This window comes from Mus musculus, chromosome 10, assembly GCF_000001635.26.
Source record: "Mus musculus strain C57BL/6J chromosome 10, GRCm38.p6 C57BL/6J".
NCBI classification, from domain to species: Eukaryota; Metazoa; Chordata; class Mammalia; order Rodentia; family Muridae; genus Mus; species Mus musculus.
In genome coordinates this window covers 43962514-43985294 of record NC_000076.6, presented here as the reverse complement: position 1 = coordinate 43985294, position 22781 = coordinate 43962514, and the positions used below count along the sequence as shown (strand labels likewise).

Sequence of the window (22781 nt, the reverse complement as noted above, 5' to 3'; positions counted from 1 at the left end):
GAGGACAGCTTTTAGAGATCAGTCTAGTCTCTCTTTCCAACATATGGGCACCGAGTACAGAGCTCAGGTCGTCTAGCTTGGCATCTCACACTTTTATCCCATGGGGCCATTTTGCACCCAAATCTCTTCTCTTTTAAACATTCTATTTTTGTGTAAGTTTTCTGAGATGTATAATTAGATCAATGGTACTGTATGTAATATATAACTATTTACATATTCTGAGCACACTGGCAGGATTTTGTGAGTGGGACGTGCAGCCAAAGGTTTCATAGTTTCATAGTGTGTCTTAGAAAGCAACCTAAGATACCCCGAGCAAATGAGAAAGCATTACTCAGTCAGTCGTGTCTTGGATGTCCTGTTGGCTGCTGTGAGTCTTAGTTTGCCATTGTTGTTACCATGGAAAGTAGTTTGCTCGCGCAGGCTGGAGGAGCCGGGTAACCTGCATACCACAAATTCCCATTTTCAGGCATCTGAAATCATGAACTGGAAACGTCTGGGTGACTGTAGGAAGCGAGATGGTGGGGCTTTGGCTTGGGGTGGGTAGCAGCCATCTTTGAAGGAATGAAAGGTAGAAGAAACTCCGTCTGTTTTCTGGTGGTCTGTGGGAACCTGCAGGAAGCAGCGAGAGACCGAGAATTAAGCTTCGGCCTCCTGATGGTTGAGATGGAAGCAGCTGCCTTGCTCAGTAGACAGTCTCTTGTCACAAGAGGTACTCAAGTCGAGGACAGTGATTTATCTAGGACTTTGTAACAGGGATTAAGTTGTAGATTTACCTCTTTTGTAGTCAAAAGTTTGTTCTTTCATTTGTCTAAAATTTTGAAATGTACCTCGAAAAAAAGCAGCCCTCTATCTTAGTCTATTTTCCGTGACTCCATCCATGAGGAAAGAGGCCCCGTGACTGAATTGATGACTGAGTTACCTCTTGAAGGTCCAGCCTGATCCCCTCTTAGTACCTCCCAGTGGAGGTTAAGCTTCCACAAGGCATTTTGAGGGGTGTGTCTAAGCCATTGTACCCGCCCCTCTCTAAGTGAGTTAGTAGCAGGGAGAGCATGGGGGATATCTTGTCAATAGTGCGGGCACTTACTAGGGCAGAATTTAGGATTACTGGCTGCTATAAAGAGGTAGGCTGTCAAGGGAGGGAGGGAGGGAAACAGTAGGGAAACAATTCTAGTCATATGGGCAGGAGGTGATGTGGCTTAGTTGCTGTGGGAGTGGAAGCAGGAAGTGGCAAAACCTGAGGTACATTCTAAAGGCAGAACTGATTGCATTTGCTGATAAGTTTTATGTAGGTGCAGGGGCTTGGAAGCTTGGCCTATTCTAGATGGGACCTGCAGGAAGAGTGTGGAGGGAAGAGGGGAGTTCAGAAGTTGTTTTTGGACTGGTTAAATCTGAGATCCACTGCAAGTTCACACACAATCGGGCAGTGGGGTACTCAGAAGTGTGGGCCTGGGTTGCAGGGAAAGGTTGCTGGTACAACCTGGGAGTCCTTCACTTAGAGAAGGGGTTGAAGGGCTGTGGGTGTAACTCACAGTTAGGACACTTACCTCATGGGCAAATTGCCTGGAGTCAGTCCCCAGCGCTGTAGGTGGGAGAAGCAGATTAAAGGAAGTTTTAAAAGGGAAAATGACCATTGAGAAGACATTAAATTATGTACTACATGAGATCCCAGAGGCCCATGGATATGGTTGAGGGGAAAGACCTTACGTGCCTTAGGCAGTTTATGTTGAGAGATTGGGAGCCTGGTAAGAGAAAGTGTCTTTCTGACCACTGCCTTTGGATGTCTTCTTTGGCTCTTCCCTTCCGTGCCAGTGGCCTTGTGAAAGCCGCCTTACAGTGTCTGTTCAAAGTCCACTGAACTCCGTTGCTGAGCTCGGGACATTAATGCTTTTACAGATCTCCAAGGAAGTCTGGCTGAGCTGAGAGGACTGTTTGTATCTGGCTTACTCTCTCCATCCACCCTGTTCTCCCTAGTGTGGGGTTACAGATGTGAGCCACCACATCTGGCTAGGTTGAGGGGGTTAACTGGTAATAAGCACTCAGCTCATCTTGCTGCCATTGGTACGGTGTTGTAAGTGTGTGAGCAGAGAAGTCCTGGGGGTGGGTGGGGGTGGGTGGGGGAGTCTTTTCTTTATCCCATTAGGAAACACGCTCCTGGGCCTGTTCACTCTAGATTAAGCTCCTCTGCACATGTATAAGGGTGTTACTGGCCTTCTCAGGTTCTTTCTTGAGGAAATGAGTAATTCTTAACTAAATTTGCTTTTCAAATTCTGTTGAATATGACTGATATCTAAACCTCTGCTTTAGCGGCTAGTTGATCTCAGCTCCGTCCTCCTGGAGGCAAAGGCAGGCTTGCATAGTTCTAGGGTGTGTTTTAATAAAAACAAAGAATTTTAGAACATCAGAGGGAGCATACGATTTAAGCAAGGAAGACAGGCGGGCCCCCTTGTCTGCACCAGGGCTGTTAGCTGGAGAGTTCCGATGATTTGAAATGAAGCGACTGCTTTCTCCCTAGCCAAATGTGCTTTTCTCACTTTTACTAAAAATAGTTGTCATCTACAGAAGGCTCTATGTCTACATGTGAGTTTCGGAGGCTGATAATGACACAAACCTGACCTAAGTGACTACCAGCTGTGTTGTAGATCCCTGTCACTTGCTCTGGTCCCATCCCCCTCTGCGCACACAATAAACCCTCTCTTAACACTGCACACATCCATTGGGTTGCCTGTGTTTTTGTGGTTTTCATTGCTGTGTTATAGTAACTATATGTATTCTCCTGTGAGTGTGGTATTGCAATGTCTTTCGGATCAGAAGCAAGCACTCAGCAGGCTGAGTGGTGCACACAGTGAGGACGCTTGTAGATCAGCTAAGACTCGAGACCAGCATGTGCATGGGTAGCTAGGCAAGCTCCCATCACTGTCTGTTGGGTCATACTTAATAATCTCCCCAAGCATCAGGGGTCCTCTCAACAGGTTACACTTCAGCAAAACATCATGAGTCTGCATCAAGTGACATCCAGAAATTTCCACTACAAACACACACACACAATATCTCTATATAGATATAGATAGATAGATAGATAGATAGATAGACGGATAGATAGACGGATAGATAGACGGATAGATAGACGGATAGTTAGACGGATAGATAGACGGATAGATAGACGGATAGATAGACGGATAGATAAATGGATAGATAGACGGATAGACAGACAGACAGACAGACAGACAGACAGACAGATAGATAGATAGATAGATAGATAGATAGACGGATAGATAGACAGATAGATAGATGGATAGATAGACGGATAGATAGACGGACAGACAGACAGACAGACAGACAGACAGACAGATAGATAGATAGATAGATAGATAGATGGATAGATAGATGGATATAACCTTCCCAGCCCTTATAGTATTACTGACATGGAAATATTTTGGGGGGTGACCATTTGGCATTGGATAACCAATTTTGGGGCTCTTCCCTGGGGAGGATGTCCTCCCCCTCCACCCTTAGTTGTTTGTGGTTCTGTGTCTGGGGTGGAGCATCATCCATCCACATCATCCATCCCTTTCCACGCTGGCATGGCTGCCGTGCAGTTCAGGTCATGGTCAGGCAGCTGTGTTGATGAAGGCTCAGGAGTGCAGCTTCCCTGACATTTCTAGGAGACACCATCTCACAGCAGACTTCCTATTCCTCTGGCTCTAACCATCTTTCTGCCCCCTCCTTTGCTTCAATGACCCCTGAGCTGTTGAGACCTTCGGCCGGCTGTCTTAGAACATAGGTTTTTTTCTGAGTGTTTCTTTTCCTCTGATCCTTTGATTCTCTGAGTGTTGTCTGTACGAAGGGTTAGATGGAAAGGTATGATTGGATTTAGGTTGGATGGTGTCTTAGTCAGGGTTTCTATTCCTGCACAAACATCATGACCAAGAAGCAAGTTGGGGAGGAAAGGGTTTATTCGGCTTACACTTCCATACTGCTGTTCATCACCCAGGAAGTCAGGACTGGAACTCAAGCAGGTCAGAAAGCAGGAGCCGATGCAGAGGCCATGGAGGGATGTTCTTTACTGGCTTTCCTCCCCTGGCTTGCTCAGCCTGCTCTCTTATAGAACCCAAGACTACCAGCCCAGAGATGGTCCCACCCACAAGGGGCCTTTCCCCCTTGATCACTAACTGAGAAAATGCCTTACAGTTGGATCTCATGGAGGCATTTCCTCAAATGAAGCTCCTTTCTCTGTGATAACTCCAGCTGTGTCAAGTTGACACAAAACTAGCCAGTACAGATGGTTTGGGCCAGGGCACTTCCTGTGAGGGGGCGTCATGTATTAGCGATGCAACATCACATGACAAACTAGCCACCTGCCTGCCGATGATGTCATCAAGTTTACTTGCTTAGTTAACAAGGGGCCTTCCTCCTGGCTCCTCTGCTGTTCCCCCCTCCCCTCCCTCCCCCTGTGGCTGTGATCTTGCCTTAGGACACTGTTGATTGGCTTTGGTCTCCACTTGTGGGCCATGGGGCCTCCTAGTTTTTTGTATACCTATTGACTGATCTTTAGTAGGAACTAGGTGGCAAATCTCTGGGTAGTCAAAAAAAGGTTCAAGGGCATCTTTAACATGAACTTGCACTAAAAATGGGTGTTCAGCCAGAATCAGGAACAGAAGAAAAGCACCCCTATCCCCAGACCCTGTTTTGCTAAGGGTTTTATTTAGAGCTCTCCCTCTTGGTCCAATATCTGGGAACATAGCGTGGTTGGTAGAGTACCCCAGGTGGGTGGTTCAGCCAGACTAACAGATATCACTTTATGGGGTTGCCATCAGAAAGGAGAGTCTGGGGAGGAGCTAGCCTGTGTCTCTGAGGGAAGGCAACATCTGAATTATACAAATCTCTTCTCCAGTAGCTGCACCCTCCCTCAGACATGCACTTAGCTCCAGTGGGCATGTTTTTATGGCTCCCTAGCCTTTGCTCAGGAGTAGGTGGGGCTGCCACTTCCTGACCAGAGCAGAAGTGACAGCTGACAAGCCCGATGCAAGGATGTGGTATTTCATGTCTTCAGGATCAGAACCAAGCATTCAGAAGGTGTTGCCACCTGGACCTGCAGGCCTCTGATGACAGCAGTGTGTGCTGAGTGATGCACACAGTGAGGATGCTTGGGACAGTGACAAGGGCAGATGGTGTTTGGTACACTCCCTGCAGTGGGGAAGAAACCTGCTGTGACAGAGTAAGGAATCAGGGATCAGTTCACAGCAGCCCTGTCTTGGGGCAAGTGGCTTAATCTCATAGAGACAGCACTGTTGAGGCCTGGCTGAAATTCTAGGTGGAATTCCTTCTAGGCTTTTGGAAGGGATCCATTGCTACACATTTTGACACTGTGTAGAATGCCGGGAGTCTTTATTTACAAAAGAAATATTAACTTAGAACAGGGCTTGAGATGGCCTAACTTGGGGGTCTCTAAGTGACAGAGAGATTTACATGTTAAAGCAGTTATAACATGGCTTAAAGTAAGTGGCCAAGCCAGCCAAGAGGAACTCATAGGCCAGGCTTCTCTGAAGCCCAGGCACAGCCATTTCTGGGAGAGTGGCCATACTCTCCTCTGTCCTTGCCCTCCTGTCAGTGGGGTCCTGTGTGCCAGGCAGGAGGGAACAGAAATTAACCACGAGTTCTGCTTCTTTGCTTCCGTGGTGGTTATTCAGATGGCTGATCTATGAAGAGCCTGGATTCCAAGGTGTCCCCTTCATTCTGGAGCCCGGAGAATACCCTGACCTATCCTTCTGGGATACCGAGGAAGCGTACATCGGATCCATGCGGCCTCTGAAAATGGTAACATGACATTGAAGCTGGTTTTCTGAAGGCAGCAAGTCTCTTAGCTTGACCTCCATAATCTACCAGATGTGGCTTTGAACAATAAAAGTAGCTTTTATTGCTTTACATGCATCTATTGCTGGATAGAAAGAGTAGAAACAACTTCCTGGTTAAGAAAGGTGGACAAGACTATGCCCTTTGCACGGAGAGCATCTTCTGCCTCACAGAGTAGATGTCTGCACCAACTTCAGCCCAGAGAGGCCTAGTGAGTGAAGAACTGTTTGTGGAAAGTGGAAGCAACCCCATTCGGTGGGATGAGAGGCAGGGCAGGGCATAGTTAGGAAAACCATCTGAATGCACAGTCAAATCTTAAACGGGAGCAGAATTGCCCCCACTGGAGCTGGCAGAGGATGCGTATGAGGCCAGGGCAGGCACAGAGCTGGGCAGGGAATGCTGAGGACCAGCACAGAGGTAGTGCCAGGAGGCAGGGCTGAGTGGTGAAGGAGAGCTGGGGTGAGGGGTCAATGCCCATTGTCTTAGTTAGGGTGTTATGCTGTGAACAGACACCATGACCAAGGCAACTCTTATAAAGACATTTCATTGGGGCTGGCTTACAGGTTCAGACATACAGTCCAGTATCATCAAGGCAGGAGCATGGCAGCATCCAAGCAAGGCAGACAGGCATGGTGCAGACAGAGCTGAGAGCTCTACATCTTCATCTGGAGGCTGCTAGCAGAATACTGGCTTCCAGGCAGCTAGGGTGAGGGTCTTAAAGCAGACTTCCACAGTGACACACCTACTCCAACAGGGCCACACCTTCTGATAGTGCCACTCTCTGTGCCAAGCGTATACAAACCACCACACTCATCCTCCTTACCTGGAGCCTGTGCTTCCAGTTCCTTGCCCCACCCCTACCCCCGTCCCTGGTCCCTGGCTGCTCTGTTGGGATGAAGGTTTAGGTGGGATGAGTCTACCACACTAGGCTCTGATGTGGGCCACTTGATGCTAGGTGCTCACTGAACACCAGGGTGAAGCTTCTGCTATGAACTTGCTTGTGAAAGTCCACACTGCAGTATCTTCAGAGGCAGCCCGAGGAGACAGATTAGAAAGTTAGACACGCCTGATTTGGTTATCTGCAGATCAATGCAGGTGACTTGAGGCCCTTTTTTTTTTTTTTTTTAAATTAAATCCACTTTCAAAGTTCCCAGTTTTATTAGTTTTGGTAATGTATGACAGAGTTATTTCAAGCTTAAAAATCAATGTGATGGATGGTTTTAAAACTGAGGCTTATTGAGCACCTCCCCCCAAAGATTATTTTTTTCTTAAAGATTTTTTATGTATTTTATGTATGCAAGTGCTCTGTTTTCATGCACACCAAAAGAGGGCATTGGATCCCATTACAGATGGTTATGAGCCACCAATGTAGTTAATAGAATTGAACTCAGGACCTCTGGAAGAGCAACCAGTGCTCTTAACCACTGAGCCATTTCTCCAGCCCTCAAAGACTATATTTTAGGCAGGCACTCCCTTGGTTGTATAAGGGCTAGCTTGCTGGTTGAGCTAGCCTATTTATGGTTTCAGTTTATTTGGGCCATTTGAGGATTTTGGCTGCAGCTTTTAAGCTCACAAAAACACATCGAGGGAAATCTCTCAGTTTATCAACCACTGACTTCTGCCTGTTCAGTATTTTTAGGCAACACTCTCCTCTCTAATTCTAGTTTTGTTTTGTTTTTTACTTAAAAACAACAACAACAACCCCACTCTTTTAATACAAAAGTGTAATGATGCCATCTTTTGAGAGGTTTTCACTGTTATCTAATAGTTCTTATTATTTCCTGCTGTGTGAACTTTAACACTTTTGTAGGCTATGGGTTGCTAAGTCAGATGCCTCCCAGGGCCAGGCAGGAAATACAAAGGGCGAGGCTGCTGGGAGTGGAATCAGAGGGAGCAGTGGAATGTGGGCCAAGACCATGGCCTGGGAAGGACCGCCCATGCTGGATTGCCTGGGCAGAAGGTAGAACTCACTTCCTGTGAGATGTTATCAAACCTAAGGGTTATTTAGCGAGAGAAATAAGAGGAAGAAGTCTTAGTAGGTTGGGGCAGGATGATCCCAAGTTTGAGGCTAGCCTGGTCTTCCTGGTGTGTGAGACCCTGTCTCAAAAGAACAAGAAGCACATAGCACTGACTCTTGGGATACAAATTAAAATTGTATAAGAAAATTTCCTAGTTAAAAAACAATACAGAGCAAAATAAACCAAGGGGCCTGGTTGTAGCTCTGGGGTGGAGTGCTTGGCCAGCATTGCAAGGCCCTGGGTCTGACTTCTCTGCACTCAAACAAACAAACAAACAAACAAACAAACAAAACAAAGACAAAGACAAAGACAAAAACAAAAACAAAAACAAAAACAAAAACAAAAACAAAAACAACAGAACAGAACAGAAGCACACAGTAGCTGTGCATGTCCAGTACGTCTCTGCTGTAGATGGTCTTGTGTCCTCATTTCAGTTTGATAATTTTGGCATCATCTTATATAAATTAAAACAAACCATAAAGTAACCAATCACACTGTGTGCTTCACCTACTGTAACTACTGTGATAATACTGAACACTCTCAGTGGAAACTGAGTTTTTTACTATGCTGTTTTTTGTTTTGTTTTGTTTTAGGGTGGCCGTAAAGTTGAATTCCCTACAGATCCAAAGGTAAGAAGGAGAGGGGAGAGAGAGAGAGAGAGAGAGAGAGAGAGAGAGAGAGAGAGAGAGAGAGAGAGAGAGAGAATATAAGTGGGTGTGCATCCAGAAGTGAGGGGGTAGGGAAGAGAGAAATTATTCTGCGATCTTTAAGTATATGATGCTAATGTGACTTCACCACTAAGTCTTCCTCCCACTAAACTTCAGGAAAAGGCTAATGGCACCGGTTATCTTAGCATGGCCTCCAAGGTTCACTGTTCTATTAACTTTACCATTCCTGGTTGGATTTGCTAATTGATGAGCCCATTGCTGGCAACAGAAGAGAGCTTTTAAGCTTTTCAGCTTGTTTGGGGGAGATTGAGCTCAGCCTTTGCCTGCTGAGCTGTGAGTCCAGCTCCATCCCCCAGCTCTTCCTGCAGAGCCATGAGTCCAGCTCCATCCCCCAGCTCTCCCTGCTGAGCCATGAGTCCAGCTCCATCCCCCAGCTCTCCCTGCTGAACCATAAGTCCAGCTCCATCCCCCAGCTCTCCCTGCTGAACCATAAGTCCAGCTCCATCCCCCAGCTCTTCCTGCAGAGCCATGAGTCCAGCTCTATCCCCCAACTCTTTCTGCAGAGCCATGAGTCCAGCTCTATCCCCCAGCTCTCCCTGCTGAACCATAAGTCCAGCTCCATCCCCCAGCTCTTCCTGCAGAGCCATGAGTCCAGCTCTATCCCCCAGCTCTCCCTGCTGAACCATAAGTCCAGCTCCATCCCCCAGCTCTTCCTGCAGAGCCATGAGTCCAGCTCTATCCCCCAGCTCTCCCTGCTGACCCATAAGTCCAGCTCCATCCCCCAGCTCTTCCTGCAAAGCCATGAGTCCAGCTCCATCCCCCAGCTCTCCCTGCACAGCCATGTATCCAGCTTTATCCCCCAGCTCTCCCTACTGAGCCATGAGTCCAGCTCCATCCTGCAGCTAGCTCTCCCTGCTCCAGATGCACCTGTTGCCCCTGTTTCCTACACCTGTCCTATGCACCATGATTTTTTATCATTTTCAAATCAACTTTAGAATACTCTGGCTCTTTAATATCTTTTAAACATTGCCTTTGGAGTGTTCCAAAACCTAATGCTTTTTAACTTTTTAATTTTTAACTAGTAAGTGTTATCATGTAGTTGATTTTTATATATGATTAGAAAATTTTAATTTGTATTCCAGGATTTAGTGCTATTTATTGTTGTTGTTGTTGTTTACATTTGTGTGTGTGTTGGCATATAGGCACATGTGAGTCTGGAGAATTGTACTCAGCCTTTACCTGCTGAGCCATCTTGTTGGTCCTGTTTTTGCTGAGCCAAAGCAGCCTTTATTATGTAGCCCATGGCTGCCGTGGACTTGGAATCTTTCTTCCTCATCCTCTTGAGTCCTGGGATTGTAGGCTATACCACTATGTCCAGCTTGGGGTTTTTTGTTTGTTTTGTTTTTCTGGCTATGTCTTGTGGGGGCTGGAAGCCAGGGTCTCACACATGCTGGACAAGAACCACACCCCTAGCCCAAGTAAGTGCTATTGAATGACAGGGTCAATGTTTAGCTATTTTTTTTTTTAGCTATTTAACTTCTCCAAATTATTGGCATATCTCCCTTCTATTGCAGGTAGTTATTTATGAAAAGCCTTCCTTTGAAGGAAGGTGTATGGAGCTAGAAACAGAAATGAGTAGTTTTATCATGGAAGGAGGTGAGACAGAAGAAACAACTGGAAACAACAACTTGCCCTTTACATCCGTGGGGTCTATGAAAGTCCTAAGAGGCGTGTAAGTACAAGGGTAATGGTAAGATTTCTCTTGTTCCCTGATGAAATAAGAAATGTGCCCTCTTTTCCCCAAAGACACATTCCTGATTATAGTCTGGTGATATTTTGTGGAGAGTAGGGAGTCATGGAGACTGAACCCCAGGCTGTTGTCATACATGCTGGGTCTGTATGACGTCATCCCCAGCAGGGTCTGCTGAGCTGGACTTGTGCCAGTGGCTGAAGGGACACTATAGGGGGGTCTGGTGTGGAGCTCATACAGAGCTGTACAGATTGATTTTTAAAGTGTCATGTTCCAATCTAATGAATCATTTATTAATTTTCTTTCTAATTTTCATGATCTTTTTGAACTTTATAGATCTTGCACATTTCTAGTAAAAGCATATACTGAAACAGTCTTGTAAGTAGGCAAAAGTGTAGATTTCTAACTATTTATCTTTATTTTATGTGTATGAGTGTCTCACCTGCATGTATGTCTGTGCACCACATCTGTGCAGTGTCTGAGGAGTCTAAAAGATGGCGTCAGAGCCTCTGGAACTGGAGTCACAGTTTTAGCTGTTATGTGGGTTACTGAGATCCTCTGCAAGAGAAACAAGTGCTCTTAACTGCTGAGCCATCTCTCTAGCCCTTCATTTTAATTACATACACAACCACACATCCAAATGCACACACATACATATACACCACACTCAAAAGCTTGCGCGCTCGCACGCGCGCGCGCGCACACACACACACACACACACACACACATACTCACAGATACATACAACTACACTCCTTTACAGAACTCTAACATGTTTCTTAGGTTTTTTTTCTGAGGTTTCTCTCTGAACAAATTCTCTTAAACATTAAACAATTCTAACAAAAGCACATAAATTTGTATGCTGTCCTTTCTAAACTTGGAGAATTTCACAAATTCACACCAAATATTATATTTGTGTTTGTCAGTACATGGGGCACATGGGAAGCATTGCGAATGTCTGACTGGCCGCTTGCTCTTTCTCTCGTAGCTGGGTTGCTTATGAGAAGTGTGGCTTCACTGGCCACCAGTATTTGCTGGAGGAGGGAGAATACAGGGACTGGAACGCCTGGGGAGGCTACAATGGAGAGCTCCAGTCTCTGCGGCCTATATTAAGTGTAAGTTAAGGAGAAGCTAACAGCCAACGTGAGGTCCTTTCGGGATGATGAGCGGCTACCCTTTACACTTGAATCTCTCATTCTTAATAGGATTTTTCAAATGCGCACATGATAATGTACAGTGAGAAGAACTTTGGCTCCAAAGGTTCCAGTATTGATGTGTTGGGAATTGTTGCCAATTTGAAGGAGACCGGCTACGGAGTGAAGACACAGTCAATCAATGTACTGAGTGGCGTGTAAGTGAAGCAATCCCACCAGGAGGTGAAGCTTGGGTTTCACTCGGGTTTCTGTTAAATTAGTAGTCTGTGATGCAGAGTCAGCCCTCAGTAAATATCTCACGGGTAAACATTAATTCAGCCCCTTTGTATTTACAGCTGTGACACTTTCATGGCTGGCCTAAAAATATTCTGATGTAACCTTTTCCCCCCATTGGAGCAGGCTCTTGGTGTCATGGTGGAAATATGCAGCCCTGTGGCCCTTTGTCTGAATGGATGGATTGTTAGTAAGCTGGCATTGACTTTGAGGTTGGGAGAAAGTCCCAGTAGGCTCTCCTGTAGTGCTATGGCTGCCAGTGCTCCCTCACTAGTATGTTGACATAAAAACCACTGTTTAGACTACCTGGAGTGGTCAGCTTACCTGACCTTGGCATCTGCTTACCCCAGCCTTCCGTGCTGAGAGTATGGCACTCCACTCCGTGTTTTCACCAATGCCAAGTCTTTACCGAGATGTGACTCTGAGGCGGAAGTGACTGATCAGGCATACCAGCCTAAGAGATAGAAACAGAACTTATTGGCTGCACAATAAAAAGGCCTAGAGAAGATTTTGTTTCTGGCCAGGCACAGTAGCATAGACCTGTGCTCTCAGCACTGAAGAGGTGGAAACAGAAAGACTGAGTTCAAGGCCAGCCTGGGTGACATAGTCGGGTCCTGTCTGGAAGCAGTAACAGTGACAAGGCCAATCAAGCAAAAATGGTTTGCTGGGCTTGTTCCCAGGGCTCTCCCAGAGGTGGACCTCTTTACCCGTGGCCCACAGCCGTGGCTGACTCTCGTTCTCCCGACTCACTGCATGCTCAGGTTCCAGGTCTGACTTTGCTTCCGTGGCGTGGGTCATTAGTACATGCCTTAAGTAGAGAGGTGACTGTGCTGCTATGGTGTGGCCATCCTAGGGTCAGTTCCCCAGTGGGTATGATTGAAGTGTATGGCTCCCCAGGAATCAGAACGGACACCAGATCTCTGCCATAGGGAACTGTTCTCATGATCCAGCACGTGACCCTGCTGATTTCTTCTAAGTGGTAATGTTATTAAAAGGACAGGAAGAAAGCAGATGTTGGTTCTATTGAAAGCAGTTGGTGTTAGCCTACTGAATCTGGCTGGCCTCAGCCCTAATGCATTTCTCGAGGCCTCCCCCAAGACCCTGGCGAGTCTGACATGTCTACAGTGAACACACTTGTGTTGTTAGTCACTACATCATTGCGTAGGTTGTCACTTGTCACTAGGCTGTATTAATTACATCATTAGCCCTAACATGGTATGTTCACATGGTATGATCACAGCTGGCCGTCTACCAGAACCAGGAGTTGTCTGAACATAGGGCAGAGGCCACCGGAAACAATGTGCTGGCTTTGCAGTAATTTCAGATCATGCTTATTATTGTCTGAAAAAGTTGTAGTGAGCCATTCAGTCTTGGAGAAACAGTCACCAGGTATCCTTGCTCTTCAGTCATCTACCTAGCAGAGGAAGCTGGAGGATGCTGGGTAGATGTTGATGTAGGCTGAGTTAGCACAGCACATAATTCTCGGAGCCTGTTTTCCTTCCTTCTTACCCGCACTGCTTGCTTCATATCAGTTTCCTTCAATAGGATGTTGGGCTTTTATATCTTTCGATTTTTAGTCATTTTTAGTTGTATTTCTTGGCAGAGTCTTTTTTTTCCTTGTAGCAACTGAGGTTTGGTATTAGAGGAAGTAGAAGGGAGGCACAGTTGTACATACACACACATATACACACACCACATACACACACACACACACACACACACACCACATACACATACAATACACACAAACATACATATACCACACACATACACACCACACATACATACCACATACACATGCATAAACCACATACACCACATACATATACACATACAACACACACATACACACACAACACACACATACACACCACACATACATACCACATACACCACACACATAACACATACAACACACATATATACACACAACACACACAAACATACATACACCACACACATACACACCACACATACATACCACATACACATGCATAAACCACATACACCACACACATATACACATACAACACACACATGCACACACTCATACACCACACACACACACCATACATACACACATGCATACCACACACACACAAACACTACACATATGCCACATATACACAGCACATGAACCACACACACACACACACTCCACACATACACAGCACATGTACCATACACATACACCCCACACATACACAGCACATGTACCATACACATACACCCCACACATACACAGCACATGTACCATACACACACACCCCACACATACATAGCACATGTACCATACACACACACCCCACACATACACACACACACACACACATTCTTCCTGAATGTGTTGGCTGTAGAAGAGCTCCAATGAGGTCTGTTATGTCTTCAGCAGATCACAGGACGGAGGCTGTGAGGTGGTGAATGCACTGGGATGCACAGCAGGGGTGGGGGTTCTAGTCTGTGTGCAGACAAGACTGGGCTGGACAGTACTGCGCTAGGCCTTGTGAAACGTAAGGGAGGATGACTAACCCAGTCGTTTTTTAATAGTATCAAAGAAAAATGGTCTTATTTTAATGGCTTTAATTTTTACTGGTAAATAAGCAACCTCATTTTTGTTTTGTTTGGTGGCATTTGTCTGTTTGTCTCTCTGTCTGTCTGTCTATTTTAAGGTAGGGTCTCACTATGTGACCCTGGCTGGCCTAAAACTCACAGAGATCAGCCTGCCTCTGCCTCCTGAGTGCTGGGATTCCAAGTGTGCTATGCCACTGTCGTGCCCAGCTAGATTCGGATCCTTTATTTCTTATCACAAAATTCAAAGTCAGAAGAAACTTTTTGTTTTGCTTTTATTATTTGAGATGTAGTCTTGTTATACAGCCCATGCTGGCCTTGAGCTCAGTCCTTTTGCTTCAAAGCCCTCCCAAGTGCAGTGGTGGGGTGAGTATGGAAATCGGGGGTGGGATATTTATGGGGTGTTACCAATGTATGCCTCCATGCTCAGACAGAACAAAGCTTTTGAAAGTCCTGTCCTGTGTCTCCCTGGAGGCGCACTGTCACAGGGCGTTAAATCCCTGGGATCCTTAGCTGTGAAATGGTAGGAAGGATGCTCATGAGACCAACTAAGCCTTCGAGGGACCACATTCCCCTTCTTAGGAAAGCCCAGAAGAATTCCTGCTCACAGCTGCTGACAGCCCCCACGCTGCGCTGCGCCAACCCAAGCAGTGGAAGCTGGGCTGACATCTTAACATCCAACAATAAAGCAAAACACTTCTAGAGTCCAGATAAAAATAAGCCCAATGCTGCGGCTCAAACCTTTAATCTCAGCACTCCGGAAGGCAGAGGCATCTCTGTGAGTTCAAAGTTAGCCTGGTCTACATAACAAGTTCTAGGCCAGCCAGGGATACAATGAGAACCTAAATAAACAAAGACAAGTGTTCTCGTTTTGAACTTTTTCCTTTCCTCTTCCACAGAAGGGTAGGTTTGTCCTCGTTCCCCTCAGCTGGGGCCTGCCAGGTCCCATTTCTCTTCTCCTGTTCTCCATCCTCTAACACAGCAGTAAATAACTCATGAACGGAACCCTACAGCAAGGACACTGACAAATTTCCTAACAGTCCCAAGTATACGTAGATTCTGTACTACAGATCTCAAAGATTCAGCCGGGCCGCAGAAGAACGCTCTGCTCTCAGGTCAAGTCCTGTCTCATACACTTCCTTGCTTCCATTTTTCCATCTGAGTGAGTCAGACAGACTGACCCTCCATTGTGAGTTTGCCTACCAGCTGTTTGTATAATTTCACTGGGAAATGGAGCACACACCTGTTAGTTTAACAACTACCAAGGACCTGAGAGGGCTCTGGGGGGCAGGTGCCTGTCCTGGCCACAGGTGAATCTCCAGAGGATCTCTCTTCACAGGTGATTCCCCTCCTGAAAGTCAATCCAAAAGGCCTGACGCCATTGGTGCTCAGAGCTGCCACAGGCCCAGAGCCCAGGCACAGCTTTCTGTGATGTGACCTGGGTTATTTAATTATTGTTTTTGTTTGCAATTTGTGGTGTTTGTGGTTTACCTTAGGAAGAGGCACTCATGGCTGGAGCCAGGCTCTCTGTTGTGGTTGTCACCACTCCGCAACCATGGGTTTACCTAAGATGTGTGTGCACTGAAGGTCAGCTGTGCCCTGCGGCCTCCCTGGCTCAGCACAGGGCCCTTGGCCAGCTCCCTCCCTCATACCTGAAAACACAGTTTAAAAAAGTTAAGAGCCTCCACTTCCCCACCACGCCCCCACCCCCTGGCCCCAGTCAGCATTCTTGAAAGTTAATGTCAGGACCACAGAGAGGTCCAGGCCTCCAAACTCCTCACCTCACAGGATGCAGACCTTTGAAGAGCTGCTGGTGCAGGTTTGATACTGGGGGAGTGGGAAGGACTTCTTCTGAGGCAGCCCCGGTCTCAGTTTCTGCATTCAGATGGCCAGAGATGGTGAGCTTTCGGGTGTGAGATCTTTAGCTTCTCCTGACCACACAGTTTCTTCAGAGTGGTTGTTCTTGTGGGGATCCTTTTCCGTTGTGATACAGACACTGAAAGAACATGTCAGGTAGGCCACAAAGCCCTGTCGGCTACAGGCTTACTCATGTTCTGGCCTTAAGGGACGGCATCACTTCAGACAGGCCACCTCCAGTCACAATGTGTCACAAAAGATAGTTACTTGTGATGCTCCTCTGTCTACCCAGCTCAAGGCAGGGGATTTGTATTCTTCACGTCTGTCGGTTTCTGGCACATGGCAGATGGGACGTCAGTGTGTGCTGTGTGAGTAAGCAGACTGACTTTCTGTCCGAGAAGTGGACATGCTGGGTCCTCCTTAGGAAATGGAATAGATCTGGAAAGTTCTGAGGGTGACATGTGCCATTCAAACGGTGAGCTGCTCATTAGGGCAGTGAGTGAGTGGAGACTACACTGAGAATCTGTTGGATGGAATAGAATTAGAAACCCTTTTCCCCTTCAAAGACTTCCTTTGCACAGCAAGTAACATCAGTGAGTGGGTTCGACTGATTGCACCTTCCTGACATGGGAACATTGCAAGTGATGTCCTTGGTACCCTGAGAGCTGGTTCAGCTTTGTTTTTCTATAGACCTGTTAGGTTGGAAATACCATTTGGGAAATAAGTGCTTTTCTTTGTTTCTGGGTTTTATTATTCATTGTGATTTGTTGTATATGAGGCATAGATAGTTTCCTGTTAAGATCTGTCTGCAGAAATCTATGTTGAAATGAAGTTTTTACTAGGAAGAAGGAAGAAGAAGAAGAAGAAGAAGAAGAAGAAGAAGAAGAAGAAGAAGAGGAGGAGGAGGAGGAGGAGGAGGAGGAGGAGGAGGAAGAAGAGGAGGGGGAGGGGGAGGGAGGGAGAGAGGGAGGGAAGGAGAGAGAAGAGAAGAGAAGAGAAGAGAAGAGAAGAGAAGAAGAGAAGCAGACTCCTTTTTAAGATCCAGTGTATTCCCTTGGCATGAAAATAGGGGAAAAGATCACAACACAAAAATCCTCATTGGAGCTTCTAGAGGCATGGAAATTTAGTATTTAGAAACACTAAGAAGTCTGCATAGAGACATTCTTTTGAACACTATTTGGATTTGACAGATAGACAAAGTCGATCTGCCCCTAGAAATTAATAGAGAACAGAAAAAAAATGGGGTCTGATCAGCAAAACACTTTTTCAGATATGTGAGGTAGATATGTATATGTAAAATGTAAAATAAGACCAACGTTAACCAGGGCTGTGTTTCTGTAGGTGGGTAGCCTATGAAAACCCGGACTTCACGGGGGAGCAGTATGTCCTGGATAAAGGCTTCTACACCAGTTTTGAGGATTGGGGAGGCAAAAATTGTAAGATCTCTTCCGTCCAACCCATATGCCTGGTAAGAGTTCATTCTTATGGGAACATTAACTCAGCCCTGGCTTCCCTTCATAGCTTCTGGTTTGTGTAATGATTGGTACAAAAAATATTCTGGTGTAATTTTAACAGTAATTGTTAATGTAGAAGAAAAGAAATTTTAACATAACTTGTTTAGTAATCTTTTTTTTTTCTCTTCTTTTATAAAATGCTTAGGATTCTTTCACTGGCCCCAGGAGACGAAATCAGGTAACTTAAAAGCAATGCTCTATATTAGGGGCTATTCATTTCCATTGAAAAAGTGAATATAAGTGTCAGATGTGTGAGACGTTTTGTGAATTTTACCCATTCTTAGTTCTGAAAACATTAACAGTGGTGCTTAGTCAATGGCACTGACCCACATCTAAATAGTTATACAATACTGTTGTAATAAAATGTTGGATTTAATTTCATTACACAGAATCACTTTCATGGACATACATAAGTCTATGTTCAAAGTACTAGCACACAGATCTCAGCACACTATAAATGCACTCGCATTTGCTGTGTGTGCACTGTATGGTATCGCCCAAGCCTTTGCATTGCTGGCTCCCGGGTCAGTGTCACTGTCACTCTTGCTAGATAGGCTTTTTAATGCAGAGGTTCTGACAGCTATCATTACACACAGAAGCACAAACACCACTATAGCCTCTTTTATTGGCATACAGAGATTATAAAAAGTCAGCAAGTATCACCCTTAGAGAGAGGGGGAGACGAAACTGCATGCTCCCACATCTAGTCTGTTGTTAACCTTAGAGCCTATGCACAATTACTTTTGGCCACAATAAAGCTTTTGCATGCCCCACAGCTTGTAGCAGCAGTGTGTTCTTTAGAAAGTTGTCTCTGTTGTTTCACTGGCCTTTGATGCCTCTAAATTAAATACTCATGGATGGTACAGCCAACCTGTTGATCATTAGCTACCTAGTAGAAGATTAAAGGATTTATAAAATTCATACCATACTATAACAAGAGTTAGCAGGTCAGGTCTGGGTCATCATTTAAAGAACTGAGCAAAGTGGTGCAGAGGTTAAAGCACTGGCTATTCTGCCAGGGACTCAGTTCCCAGAACACATATGGCAACTCACAACTGTCTAACTATAGGCGCAGAGAACGTGACACCCTCTCCTGACCTATATAGTCACCAGACACACTTGTAGTGCACAGACACAAATATGCAGGCAAAATACCCATACACACAAAAACAGTAGCCTGAACGTCTCCAGGCAGTTAATTTTGTGTTTCTCTTTTCTTTTCTTTTTAGATTCACTTGTTTTCAGAACCACAGTTCCAAGGTCAAAGTCAAAGTTTTGAAGAAACAATAGATCAGATTGACGACTCCTTTCAGACCAAGTCTTGCAGAGTTTTGGGAGGCAGGTAAGCTGACAGCGACGGGAAGAGGGAGATGGCTGGGGTAGACAACCCATACTTTGCAAGCCTACCCTGGCTCCTGTGGGTGGCTGGCACTGTAAAGCCACCACATCAGTCGGGAAGCTTGCTTGTAGCATCTGGGCTCAGAGGTCAGAGGATGTACACACGGGCTGCAGAAGCTGGCGATGACCCCAGTGTGCAGGGGATTCACTCCAGTTTTATACTCTGTACCCGCTCCAGCATTGTAACGAGGGCTGGACCTGGGGAACCTCTTAGCTACCTCCCAAGGCAGATTTTTTTTTTCTTAAAGGCAGACAAGGAGTAGGGCCAGCACTCTGTGTGGCAGGCAGGTGGGGGCAACACCCTGGCTGAGCAGCTGTGGTAGCAGAAGTAAGGGCAGTGTGGATTAGGAGAGGGGAGGATCTGACTCCCCATGGGCAAATACAGGGTCGATGGACTCCTAAGGAACAGGGATGGAGTGGGGGCAGTGAACCAAAGTGCTGTGCTGACAGCAGTCATCTTGTGAGAGCTTTATAAGAATGGGAGAAACCATGGAGGCCCATAAAGTGGCCAGGGGAACTCATCCTAATAGCAGTAGCCACGGCACCTTGAATATTACAGTCCGTGTGCTTTCAGTGTCAAATAAAGAGCAAGTGAGGGGAAGTGGCTCACCCACCCACCCCACCCCAATCCCCTCCTGACCTGCTTCATTTCCTACTGTCAGACGTACATGTTTTTAATTGCTTATCATCTGTCTCAGTTTGCCAGAGTCACTTCAAGAGAGCGGGGACAGTGTTGCTTCTGAAAGGTCTTGAGCAAAAGGGCCATAGCCGATACTCAGCCAGTCCTCAGTGAGCGTCTGTCAGGCTAAAGCAGCAGCCTCTGGGGGAGCCCAGGGCCCAGGCATCAGGAACGGGAGGACATTTTCAGTAAACATATGGCTTGTCCAGGTGGCTCAGGCCTTTAATACCAGCTGTTTGGGAGACTGAGGCAGGAGGATGACATGTTCAGGGACCTGACTAGGCTACTGAGTGAGTTCAAGGCAGCCAGGAAACTTAAATTAAAAAAAAAAAAAAATCTGGGAATCCAGCTCCATGAGAAGCAGATGGCTGAGTAGCTCCGTGGCTCACAGGACTGTTAGTCAGGGGAGGGACCCTTGTGCATGTAGGCACACTGACTGGGAACACAGCAGAAGGCTGGGGTGTGGAAAAGAAGCCATATTCATTCCCAACCAGTAAGTTAACCAGCTGAGGCACACTAAATTGCCATGAGGTGACATTCAGCGAGCATATGCAGATATTTTTTTTTAAAAAGAGAAATCAGTTAGCTGCAAGGTTTATGATTATTTTGTAGCAGGTACCTCTAAAAATCAGATTCCTTTTTATTTTTATTTTTTTCCAGACAGGAACTTATTATGTAAGTCTGGCTGTCCTGGAACTCACTGTGTAGACCACGCTGGCCTCTAATGTACAGAGATCTGTCTGCCTCTGTTTCCCAAATGCTGGGATTAAATTCATGCACCATCAGACCTGGCATAAAAACCACGTTTCTTAAATAAGATTGTATATGTTTCATATCATGTGTTTGTTTCTTTTATAGCTGGGTTGCTTATGATGGAGAAAATTTCTCTGGCAATCAGTATGTACTGGAAGAAGGCCACTATCCTTGTCTCTCGGCAATGGGATGCCTGCCTGGAGCAACCCTGAAGTCTCTTCGCTTTATAGATTTTGTGAGTGTAAACAAAGATACAGACAGACGTGTGCTGTTCATGTCAGTGACAAAACAAGGAAGCCAGCAGCTAGGACTTCCTCAGGTTACATCTGCACTCAACCACAGCTGTACTCTACCCTGCACATATAGCTTGTTCTTTTTAAACATTTACTTTTATTTATGGTGCATGCATGTGTGTGTGCATGTGAGTGCGTGTGTGTGCACGTGTATGCGAGTGTGGGATCTGATCCCCTGGATTGGAGTTACAGGTGAAGAGAGCTATCAGAAGTGGGTACTGGGAATTGAACTTGGGTCCTCTGGAAGAGCAACAAGCACTGTTAACCATCTCTGGACCCCCAGCTTCTGTGCATTTTATGTCTGTTAGACCAGGTCTCTTCCTTGCTCTGACTTCCTGCTCAATGCTCATTTATTCACATGCACAGTTGTCCACTAGCTCTAGGACCCTCTCCTGCTCTGCCCCATGTCCTCTCCTTTCCTACCTCTCATTGCTATGCCTCTCCGTTCAGAGCCATGCTTTGTGTTAGATAGGCACAGCTTGAATATTCTGTAAAGTGAGTGATTTTAAAAGCGTGTAGGTAGAACCTTTCCTTTTATACCATCATTATGCATGTCACTCTTACAGACATAGTTCAGATATTAATGTCACTGATTTTTGAGGCACTGTCCATGGCAGACCCAGAGCTCCTTGTTCCTACGCTGTCTCACTGTTGCCACTTTGATCTTCTACACATGTCATCTGGGGTTTTGTTAGCCATCTCTTTCTCTAGATTCTGATTCTAATTATTAGTCTGCAGAAATTCCTTGTGGTTTAGCCTCTTTTCACTGCTCTTTTTCAATGTTTCATGTGGATGGGTGTTTTGCCTGCATGTGTACCTGTGTACCACATACCAGTGCCTGCAAAGGCCAGAGAGGACATGAATCCTTGGGAACTGGAGTTACAGTGGTTGTGAGCTGCCATGTGGGCACTAGGAACTGAGTCTGGGTCCTTTGCAAGAGCAGCAAATGTTCTTAACCACTGAGCCCTCTTTCCAGTCCTGCTTAAAATTTTCATGAACCCAGACGATCAGCTGTGTTCTAGTCCAGGTGACGTGCCCCCTTTGAACAGGATCTTTCATGTGAGCTAATCAAACCAATATGTCCAATACAACAAAACCAGGAGATGATTTCCATTCATTTACACTTAGGTGTGTCTATAGTTTTGAAAATTATTTGCTTTTGATAGCTAATGTCACAAAATGCTTTAAACATTCGTATGATTTTAGTCTGAAATGTAGGAAAGATGTGTGTGTGTTGGCTTTACGGCACCTCTGCCCACTTGCCTATATAAATAATGAGATGCTGGTGAGGCAGGAAAGCAGAAGCAATGAAACATGGGATAATGCAGTCCCATCAGCTTCCAGACGAGGGCTGGCATGAGGCTCAGCTGGTGGAGTGCTTGCCTGGATGACTGAAGCCTTGGGTTCAATCCTTAGGCCCCCCCCCCCCCACACACACACTGAGCACAGTGGTGTATATCTGGATTCTCATACTTGGGAGATAGAAGGAAAAGGATCAGAAGTTCAGGGTCACACTTGGCCACATAGTGAATCTGGGTCCAACTGGGGCTCTATTGGACACTGTTTCAAAACAAAACAATCCAGGTCATGAAAATAAGATTAAAAAAAATAATGTGCCTAGAATTCTAAAAACTTACAAGTATGTATTTACAGTTTCCATCATTTGGTGACTTAAAGATGATAGCCTTTTTTTCTAGTACAGAGATCTAGCAGAATGAAATCACACACTTTGTGTGTCTGAGTTAGTGCTTTCTGTGGTGCTGAGCAAGCACTGTTATGGCTGAGCCATATCCTTTGCCCTGTGTATTTTCAACTGCAAGGAACCCCAGGCGGACCCCTTCCCACCCAGCAGCAATTATTTTTGACAGTGTATTTGAGTGTTAGGATGTTATCAACATGCCATCTCTATGTATATAGTAAACATGCAGAGAGTCCTCCTGTGGTTCTGCCTGGTCCTTCCTGTGCTTTATGTATTCTAAGTTCCTGGGCCATGGGACTGACCTCCA

At 45.8% G+C, this 22781-nt stretch overlaps 1 protein-coding gene and 1 long non-coding RNA gene across 5 annotated transcripts in view; one reads left to right on the top strand and one right to left on the bottom strand.

The window, feature by feature from the left end:
• Crybg1 (crystallin beta-gamma domain containing 1) overlaps positions 1 to 22781 on the top strand; it is a 198522-nt gene that overhangs the window by 163534 nt on the left and 12207 nt on the right. For all 3 annotated transcript variants that reach the window (NM_172393.2, NM_001368305.1, NM_001368306.1), the window contains 9 exons: positions 5688 to 5814; positions 8462 to 8497; positions 10111 to 10268; positions 11275 to 11401; positions 11492 to 11637; positions 17480 to 17606; positions 17798 to 17830; positions 18882 to 18994; positions 20588 to 20717. In NM_172393.2, coding sequence (NP_765981.2) covers positions 5688 to 5814; positions 8462 to 8497; positions 10111 to 10268; positions 11275 to 11401; positions 11492 to 11637; positions 17480 to 17606; positions 17798 to 17830; positions 18882 to 18994; positions 20588 to 20717 — 997 coding nt within the window. The remainder of the gene's footprint in view (positions 1 to 5687; positions 5815 to 8461; positions 8498 to 10110; positions 10269 to 11274; positions 11402 to 11491; positions 11638 to 17479; positions 17607 to 17797; positions 17831 to 18881; positions 18995 to 20587; positions 20718 to 22781) is intronic.
• Gm40636 lies at positions 65 to 17007 on the bottom strand. 2 transcript variants are annotated; one of them, XR_003948866.1, is made up of 5 exons: positions 16063 to 17007; positions 12038 to 12167; positions 10729 to 10844; positions 1545 to 1579; positions 65 to 609 (listed from the first exon to the last, which is right to left on the bottom strand). It is a non-coding gene; the product is annotated as a predicted gene, 40636 (long non-coding RNA). The 2 variants fall into 2 exon arrangements; XR_871622.3 differs by having other exon boundaries at positions 12059 to 12167.